Raw genomic sequence first — 10,566 nt, 5'->3', positions numbered from 1 at the left:
CCGTGGCACAGTGAGAAACCTCATACACTGCTGGGGAGAAGGTGAAATGGCGCAATCATTTGGATATAAATAATTTGGCATTGTTTACTGAATTTGAAGATGCATATCCCACAAGACCCAGCAATTTCATTCCTAGGTATGTCCACGTGCACTAAGAGACTTGTACCAACATGTTTATACATCAGGAGTCCTAAGAGCCCCAAGTACAAAACAACCCAAATTTCCATCAACAGGAGAATCGATAAGTATGTTGTTTATAAAATGAAATTCCATGCATCATCACTGACTATGGATGAACTAACTACATGCAACAAGATAGGTGAATCATAATATTGAATGAAACACAAACATAATATTGAATGAAAGTGGCCAATCACAAAATTACATATGAATGATTACATTTATTTAACTTAAAGAACAAAAAACTAATTTATAGTGCATCGCTCCTTAGTTTGTAAATTTTTAAAGAAAAACTAGGAAGTGATTACTTTCAAAATGAAGACAGAATGGCTTTCTTTGTTGGGAAGAGAGGCCAGTAGTTATGAGGGGAGGAGATAGGTTTTTTTTGGGTACCTGCAATGTTCTGTTCCTTTACCTGGGTGGGTATTTACACAGGTGTTTGTTTTGTAATATATCATTGAACTGTACATCTTGTTTTTGCCCCTTTTCGTCTGTATACTGTATTGAACAGCAAATGGGATAAAATGCTTTAAAGCATAAATCACTCTATCCATTTTTAAATACCGCAGTAAAACAAATTGTCCTTTCAGGTTGCTTGAAAACAGCTGAAGTCCTTGATTTAATTATTTTCTGATTACAATTTAATTAATCTTTTTGTTTAACTAACTTATTTTCATATTCTAGTTTCTACATTACTTGTATTAATTTGGCAAAGTGAGTTAATATTGAATGAGAATCAAATGCTCTGGTGTCATCTGGATAAACACCTTGTTTAATTCTTAGACGGCTTTACATATTTAATTTGATTTCAAATGTACAAGGGAGACAGAATAAAAGTAGGATCATTGCAGGACTGAATAGTTTGTAAATATAACTGACCAACTCCAATGATGCTACTGCATAACAGAAGCTATTTAGATCATATACTGATATGTTAAAATGAACCTTATTTGAGGCAATTCTATTATTGATATATAATAAAAATATCATCACTAAATATAGGTCACACCATACCAATGACCAACAAGTTTAATTTTATTTTATAAACTCCTTTCTAAAGGTATAGTCTAGTATTTCCATCTCAGAGAACAAAATTAAGCAATTGCATTTTAAGCACCTTGAAGGATTTGAGATTTAACCCTATTTGTAAGCTAACAAGTTAGCTGGCCACAGTTCCATGGATGCACAACTCCTGAGTTAGAGATGAAAGAGTCAGATGCAGAAAAGCACTCTGAGCATCAGCTTATTTGGGGCTGGTTTCCTGAGCCCCAATTCCCACAGGCCTAAGAGAAGTCAGGTTATATTTGCATACACCGTGGGTGGCGTTACAGGAGAGTAGCTCTGAGTTGAAGGAAACCAAATAAGCCTGCTTGCCCTTTGCTCAGGAAAAAGAGAGAGAGATACTATCTTCTAAAGCTCTAAGCAAACCTACCCTTCGTTCAGATGGAGGTACTATATCCAGCTGCCAAGGCTCTTCCAAGGCTGTTCACTATGCATACAGCCTTGAAAGGATAGTCTCGAAAAAAGGATAGCTAGTGCCTTGCTCATAAGACATGCAGAAACACAAGACCCCGGGAGAACTGTCTCTCCATATTGGTGATGGCTAAAACCTGTTTATACAGTTGATATAAGACATTTTCTTCAGTTAGAAACTGAATACTGAATACTGGTCTAAACTGAATTTTTCCTTTTTTTTTTTTTTTTGAAATGGGAACCAAAAATTTTTAACAGTTCATATTGCATTCAGAATGCTTTTGAGAGTCATAATCACATGAAGTCCTAGAAGGACCTTGAATACATATAGTGCATATATATGTAATACACATACATCAATATGGTTTGTTTTCCACCTCCCCCATTTAAAATGTAAATTCCCTGAGGATAATGACTTCGTGTGTGTGTATAATTTATTTTCTTATTCTGGTTCCTACATTACTTTGCACTACTTTAATTAATAAAGTGGTATAGGTCTGCCGTCCCTCTTCTTTCTCTTTGTCAACACCATCATCTTAAGAACAATAACTAAAAGTGTGTGCCTGTAATCTGAAGGTACTAATAGTCATCAAATATGACAATGTTTTCTTATCTTCAAGACCACCTATCCATAGAATCTAGGACAATGGCTCACACACAGTGGAGCTCAGTAAATATCTGTTGTTGCATTGAGTTAACCTGAACTCAGGACCCCATTCGACAGTCTGTAAGCCAAAAGTTGCTCTTGGTGACATGCTTGCTCAGTAACATGCTGTCCTTTGAAAATAGAAAACATTGCTTTTTCTCAAACCCGTAGACAGTCATCTCAAGCTCAAAGACTTCTGCTCATTTATGATGATTCTTGTGTACAGATGTATAAAACGGAGGGAACCATCATATGCATCTCCAGAAATGTGTGTTTTATTATGAGATGAGAAGGAAGTCAAGGAGCGCCTGTTTTTCCTTCCTCTGAGAACTGGTCCCACCCACGCCCCCACCCCACCCCGTGCTCATTTCCATCCTCTTCAACAGGAATTTAGCAGCCAGAGCTTATGGTCGAAATTCTATCCATATAAGTTCCTCCGGGGACTGAATCATCAGCACAATGCTTTGGAACCACTCTGGTCTTCTTTACCAAATTCAACCTTTCTATCAACAACAAAATGTGGAAAGGACACAATGTTTCCGTACTCCTTCCACATCAAAAAATTACCTCCTACCGGAACTAGAAAATGTATGTCACTGTGAATTACCATCTGCTACAGCTCCTCGCCGCCGGGCAGCGCCGGGGTCTCGCACACAAAGGGTGAGAGCGGGGCGTGGGGAGGCTGCAAGGCGTCGCTGCTCCGCCCGGCCAGGCCATGTCCGCCCGAGCGGCCATCCCGTCAGTGGGGACCAGGAGCCGGCTCAACTTGGGGCTCGGGATATCTGAATGCCACGGAAACTGCGATCCTACCCAAACGAGTCAGGGAGAGAGCAGCCGAGGGCGTGCGCGAGCTGAGTGAGTGCTTACGTCGCAGCGAGATCTGTGCTGGGATAATTAGAGAGGAGTTAGGCTGAGCCGCGTCCTCTTTGAGCAGCGGCAGCCGCAGCCGCCGCCGCCGCAGCAGCAGCCCGGAGGGGCGCGTCCGACTGCGGCCGCTGGGCAGCGCCCAGGGTGAGGCCCGCGCCCCGCAGCCGCCGCCCCGCCGCGCCCACGGTCCCGGCGGCTCCGGGCGCACAAAGGCGGCGGCTACCCGCGTGGCCTTCTCCATCCAGGCGTTCGATTCTCGCTCCCTTCCTTCTCCTCTCCCGAAGGCGAGAATGGCAGGGCCGGGCGAGAACCTGGGGCAACGGTGGCCCTAGCTCTGCTCCCCCCACCCCTCCTGCGGGGAGAGGAAGCGGGCTGCTCGCGGACGATGTGGTCAGGGCTGCTCCCCAGAGCGTCTTCTGCCCGGGTCCCAGCTGCCGTCCCTCTTCTCTGCTCGCTCCAACCCACCGAGAGGGGCTGATGCTGCTATCGCCGCCGCCGCCTCCGAAGCCGCGGCCGATGGATGCCAGGGAGGGCCGCCTTGCTTAGCGTCCCCGCCTCCGGGTTTGCTGGTAGGAGCCGGCTGCTCTTTCTTCTCTCTCGCTTTGGGGTATTATAGAAAAGGTTTTATCCTCCACTCCTTTTTCCCACCCTCTCCTCCCCCAACCCTGCCTTTGCAATGTACCTTCCCGGCGAGATCCCTCCCCCCAACCTCTCCGCAGCAAGTCCGTTGAAATAAAGGGCTAGAGGAAGACAGAAGTTGGGGGTGGGGTTGAGGGGGGAGCCCACGCTGGTGCCAACGCCACCAAAACCCCTTCTGGTGCCTTATGAGATCACGGTGCATCCAGGAGGGGAGGAGGGAAGGTGCGCTATCTGCAGAGCCTCCGCCTAACTGGATCCCAGTCATTTTAAATGGAATCCCACAAATGTCTTAGAAATAGCATCTTTGAATAAGTAGAAGGAGAAATAAGCTCCTTCCCCCCTCTTTCTCTTTCTCTCTTTTTCCTTCTGGCAAAGACGCTCTCTCCCCCGCCCTGAGCTCCGCGCTGAAGAGCCGCCTTATTATTAATCAGAATTTCCATCGTTATCCCTGGCAGGAGCATCCTTCAGTAGGGACCGCAGAAGCATCACAGTGCTGGGGCTGAGATGTGCATGGGGGCTGTTTCTGTTACATCTCGGAAGAGAAGAGGACAGCACCAAGATCAGCACCACCTGTGCGGGGTGCAGTTAGGGGTGTTTTGTTAGGAGAGAGAAAGGACAAGAAGAGGAGTGCTGGGCCGCCAGAGGTCCACATCTCTTTAAAGGAAAGGGACAAGGGAACTAAAGTGGGACATTGTTTTTAGGGGGTGGGCAAAGAAGTTTATATCCTCCATAGAAAAGGTGTGGGGAAGCAGGAGCAACAGGGTACTTGACTGGACACCAAGACAAATCGTTTCCTGTAAAGAAGAGGAAGCAAGCAGCAGCGAGGTCTGGAGGCCGGTGTGTGGTAGTGACCAGGGCCAGCGGTGCAGTGGGACAGCCAGCAAGAGAAAGGCAGGGCTCAGGAACAAGCAGAACAATGACTCATTTACAGGCTGGTCTCTCTCCTGAGACCCTGGAGAAAGCCCGCCTGGAGCTCAATGAGAACCCAGACACACTGCACCAGGACATCCAGGAGGTGAGGGATATGGTCATCACCAGGCCGGACATTGGCTTTCTCCGCACAGATGATGCCTTCATCTTACGCTTCTTACGGGCCAGGAAGTTTCATCACTTCGAGGCTTTCCGCCTCCTGGCCCAGTACTTTGAGTACCGGCAGCAGAACCTGGACATGTTCAAAAGCTTCAAGGCCACTGATCCGGGCATCAAGCAGGCACTGAAGGATGGCTTCCCTGGGGGCCTAGCCAATCTGGACCACTATGGCAGGAAGATTCTAGTCCTTTTCGCTGCCAACTGGGATCAGAGCAGGTAAGTCCTAAATCCGAACTTGTACTAGGGCTTCTTTTACTCTCCCATTTTCCAGAATTTATCTTGAGTAGTGTCATAGTTTTACAGCTTTGACGTTACTGTTTATTTGGCTCGGGGTGGGTGGGTGGGGTGGGTGGGAAGAGAAACTGGAACGAAGAAATGCGTTTTTGGTGGGCACCCTGGGGAGGTGGTGGGACTTTTATCTTTACCTTTGAAACTCTTACTTCACTAGCACCCGTTTTCTACTGCAGCGTTAGGTGCTTCATGAACCATATTATTGTGCTGTATAATCTCAATCATTCAGCTTCTAAATAAAGCTGCTAATTTTTTCAACTCCTAAATAAGTTTACTGTTCTGTGGAGAAATGAGTATGAGAATGGAGACAACTTTCCCTCCTTCCTCCTAAAGAAATTCTTTTTTTTTTTTTTCCTGAAGAAATTCTTAAACTGGATTCATCACCATCATCGTCCTCCACCACTTCCCCCTCCTCTCTCTCTTTAGTACTGCGGTTTTATTTTTTTAAGACTATCCTGGCATTCAACCAAGATCAAGTAGTTTTATTGCTTGGAAACTTTTCTGCTTGGTGATGTGTAGATGAAGGAATAATATGATGTGTGTCACTTCAATAAAAAGGAAGAGTTGTCCCCTCTGTTGCTGAGCATGCCGCCGACCCTGAAAATAAAGGCTGACTTGTGTGCTTGTTCTACACCTGTCACTAATCTAAAGAATGTGTTTCCTGTCTGATGTGATTTTTCGTCATTTGGAAGGAAGTGAAAAATGTTCAGATCTGTCAGTTGGCAGACTTTTTGAGCTCTCTGGCTTTTTAATGGAGGAGAACTAATATTCTTACTTCATCTACATTACAATAGAAAAAAACAGACAATGACTCTTCTACTTCCTCAGTTGGAGGAATTATTTTCTCAGATTGAAAGATATAAGAAATTATAAAAGACCTTTGTGTAAGGTAGTTTCAATTAAGTTTGAAGTTAAATAAATGTCATGGAACTTAAAAGCGTTACCAGAATTATGAATCATAAGAAGCTTGTTGTTAAAACATCGCTGTATTTTTAGTGCGGTGAATGGTGATTTTTGATGCATCTGGTTAGTTTAAACCATCTCTGGAGCAACTTTAAAAGACTTTTACAGTTACTGAGAAATCTTATGGATCTTATAGGTCTCCAGATAGGCTTCTCAGAGTCTTGGGATTTTAGAATGCAAATTAATATTTTTAACAGGCGTTTAACCCTTCAGTTGGTCTCCTTTTTCCTGTAATTCTACGTTGAGAACTACAATTATTTTTTAGGTAAATATAAAGATAAACTACTACCTGAAGAATCATAAAGCTAAGAAACTCATAGAGTTAGCCATTGAGGGGAATGGAGCTCTCTTTCTGTCTCTTATTTTGGTTAATTATAGAGATTTTACTGTACTCTTTATCAGGTAGCAAAGTTTAAAGGCTCATGAAATGGCATCCTTTGACCACAATTTCTCTTTTAAAAGTTTTTATTTCATCTAAGAAGTACATTGTAGGGTTATGCAAACCAATTATTGTGTATATCAAAGCAGAAAAATTTTATTCAAGAAAGAACCTAGTATTTCATGAGTTAGACTGGAACTTAGTTTATTGAGTTGCCATGAAATGAGCGCTATGGAAATTGTATATTTAAATATGTCTCAAAGTCTGTTAAAGATATCATTAAGGAAGCAGGTTGCCCTTAGGGAGACATGAACATACATCAAACCTATTTTCATTTATTTCTATAAGTGAGCTAATATTGACATTGATTTATAAACCTAATTAAGATGAAAGCCTCTTGTAGTTCTCATGTATGTGGAAAGGTGATTATTTTGGACTTACTAAAGAAACTGTGTTTTAGTTGTCTATCTCATGTTTTCATGTAAAGGCTAAGTTACTAGTAATCAAAATATATCTCCCTGGAAATCTACAATGGGAGGGGACTTATTAATTGATATGTAGAACTATTTCTTTAAATCTACACAAAATCTTAAATATTAAAACTTTGTACATGTGACATTAAAAATGAAAAGCCATGTCCTGTAAAAATACCTTACAGGGCCTATAGACTAATAATTGTGAATTCAATTTCTGTGGTTGGAAATGAACAGGTATGATCAAGAAGTTTTAGTACTTCAAGATCAAAAGGTATACAATTTATTTGGAGCTTATCTAAAATTCAGTTGAGTTTCCTCCTCCTATATAGTTTTAAAAAAGTCCCTCCCTCCTTTTCCCTGCCTGCACCCCCCATCCCATATCTACATGTACATATACAAGGACTAGTGGATAAGCAGGTCCCCCCTCTTGGCATCCTCTGTAAACCTTTATCCCTGGGAGATATGCCTAAGAACTGTCTCTGCCCTGCTCTGAAACCAGCAGGACAACTGCCTTTCTGACAGTGCCCAGAGTGTCACCAGCTCTTTTCCTGCCTTTGGCCTGAATCCCCTTCCTTCCTCCACTGTACATTTTCAAGGCTTATCTGACTTGACTCCTACAGAAGTCTCTGCCACCTTCCCTAGGTGTTTACCTTACGATTGCTCTGTTAGCTGGATATGCCATGTGCCAAATTCTTTTACTCCTCATCCCTCCCCTGTTCTGTGAGTGAGGTGTTCTCACCTTCCTGCTCTGATCCCACCAGTCCAAACAACCTGGGTCCCTGCAGAAGACTGCACATCTGAACATAATTCTAACCACCTTCTAGAGCTGTTCAGTGAATTACCTGGCTTTCAACAACTAAAAAAAAAAAAAAAAAAAAAACACTATTAAAAGAGACAAAATAGGGCTTCCTTGGTGGCGCAGTGGTTGAGAGTCCGCCTGCCGATGCAGGGGACACGGGTTCGTGCCCCGGTCCGGGAATATCCCACCTGCCGCGGAGCGGCTGGGCCCGTGAGCCATGGCCACTGAGCCTGCGTGTCCGGAGCCTGTGCTCCGCAACGGGAGAGGCCACAACGGTGAGAGGCCCGCGTACCACAAAGAAAAAAAAAAAAGAGACACAATAACATTGTTTTAAAGAAAGAATAGGTGGGAATTGTCCAGGATTGCACAGGGAAATTCCAGAAATGAGGTAGAAGAAAATGTCCCCCTTTATTTGGATAACAGGTTATTTCCAACTTCCCAAAGGGAATATCAAGATTTTTTGTGAATTTTGAAAAACTTTGTAAAGGGTTTTGTATAACAAAAAAATACTAAGCCTCATGTTATTATAACAACACCTGAACTAGAGTTAATGTTCAGTAAATGTTTGTTGAGTTGAATTGAGTTATGCATTTTTTAAAAAAAGAATTCTAAGCAGGAAGTTATCTATATATACTTTCTCCTATATTGAATTTTTAGGACAGTTTTCTGTGCTTCTCAGGAGACTGGAAACAGTAAATGTGTGTGAGATGGTGACTATAAATAAAATAGTGTCTCTTCCTATCGCAGTATAGTGCAGGTCAGTTTCAGGTTATTGCAAGTAACTGGACCGTTTCCAAAGCCTTTACAAGAAATATGGAATCTTCAGGAGACTGAGGTATAATATTTACAGTGTACCCACCTTGTAATACAGCTAAAAAAATATTTGAAATACTGAAATGTCAAAATGACTTTCAGTGTGGTCTGTGGTTCTTTTATAAAAAAACAGAACAGGTTTCAGATGATTTGTTACGTTTATTGAGCAGGCTATCCTTGGCAAAGATTCACACAATTTTATTTTTATTTTTTTTTCAAATCGTCTAACATAATTTCTGAAAACAAAAGTAAATTCCACAAAATTAAAAACAAACGATTGTTACCCTGCAGCACTGTGATGCAGTAGTCCTCCATATATTACATGCTATCTTGCTTTCCTGAGTGACAGTGCCCTGCTTAGGACTCAGCAGATACCTTCAAATTGTCCACCTGATTTCAACAACAGAGTGTGATGATAATGTACCGAGAAGCTAGAATAGATTATACTACCTTAAGAAAAGGAAGTTTGGAACGGAAGTAGATTGTGGTCTAGACCCTAGGGCGTGAGAGCTGGTATCTGAGAAGTCGAAATTCACTGGCATGTAATTATTGGGAATATTCATGAGTAAACTGTGTTACCTGAAACATAATGATGACATGTATTCTGATATGTGGCCTGTAATTTGTCAGTTAGCCTGCAAGTAATATTTTACCTTCTTAGACTTATAAATGACTTCTCTCTTCTTAGTACCACAAACAACCAATTGTAAACAAACAATTTATCTGGAATCTGATTAACAGCCATTAGAAAACAATTAAATACAGCCAAGTTAAAATGATCCTAATATAGTGGCAATTCAGAAAGCACTGACCGTCTTGTACCATGTTTGGCTTGTCATAGTGGACATTGATTATCACTTATAGTACTGAAACTCTGAAAGAGCTCAAAGACTGATTGGTGAGACAATGCTATGATCCTCTAACTTATCCTGGAATTTGCCTAAAACATGTACTGTTGTCAGTTTGTTCGTTCCTATTGTGTGGCTTTTTCATACAAAGGAAAATATTATACAAATGGCCAGCTATTTGAAGCTTCAGTTTTAATTATGACTACGCTCTCATTTATTAAAATAATGTAGCCAGTCTTCAAATGAAAGAAGGTTATGATGATGGTAGCTTAAAAGTTTTTAAAAATAGCCATAGACTATACATATTTGCTTTATTCTCAGCCACAAAGCTTTACTCTTCTGTGGAAGTGCACTAAAATAAAATAACATAAAATATAAAATAAAATAAAATGATTAGAAATAGATTAAAACAGACAAGGGCAATTAACTAGTTAATTAGGGAGAAACACTCTTACTTGATAATTTTAAAAACAAAAAACAAGCCAAAATGAGGCTTAATTTTTTTGGACTGATTTTTCAAGTCTTCTTGGCTCTGTTTATTAAAATATTTAAATATTTCTCAACTTTTTGTTTCTTGGTGTCACATATCCTGGCAGGGTCAGGAATCCTTACCTTCGAAAGTCTAGAGGCACTGCTATGCCGTATTACGGCTGATTTTGAGATTAGGTCAATACTAGGAATGCAGGTGTGGGTTCCACGGGGTTTCTGTCCCAGCAGGGCTTCTGTATTGCTTCCTTATAAGGCTGCTCTTTAAACAAATACTCTGGGAACTGCAGCTTACTTCAAAATATGCCCTTGGTTCATACCATGGAAAATAGGAGAGAAAAAAAATTGTCCTGAGAAATGTTAGCGAAATATTGGGACAAATCTCTTAAAAAAAATAGGACAGTCTCTAAAAATTAGGGTAATTATGCAGTAATTAGTGAAATAATCCTGAAATAACAGCAATGACCAAGAGTTCCAAACTTCAGCAGGATGTTGATTGGGTCTGGCCCAAACCAGGCTATTTTCATGTTTCAAATATGCAACTTTAAACAAAGTTGAAAAGAAGCAACAGATTTGATGTTACTAAAGTGCTCTGAAAGGATGTCTCAAAAAATGTG

General features: G+C 41.5%; 1 protein-coding gene across 2 annotated transcripts in view; it reads left to right on the top strand.

Annotated features, from left to right (window-relative positions):
* The first annotated feature begins 4,721 nt into the window (after nt 1–4,721).
* CLVS2 (clavesin 2) overlaps nt 4,722–10,566 on the top strand; it is an 82,093-nt gene continuing 76,248 nt past the window's right edge. For both annotated transcript variants that reach the window (XM_012536426.3, XM_004263863.3), the window contains exon 1: nt 4,722–5,110. In XM_012536426.3, coding sequence (XP_012391880.1) covers nt 4,722–5,110 — 389 coding nt within the window. The remainder of the gene's footprint in view (nt 5,111–10,566) is intronic.

This window comes from Orcinus orca, chromosome 12 (assembly GCF_937001465.1).
Source record: "Orcinus orca chromosome 12, mOrcOrc1.1, whole genome shotgun sequence".
Lineage (NCBI taxonomy): Eukaryota > Metazoa > Chordata > Mammalia > Artiodactyla > Delphinidae > Orcinus > Orcinus orca.
The sequence above is the reverse complement of the archived record's forward strand: the minus strand, read 5'-3'. Positions and strand labels throughout refer to the sequence as shown.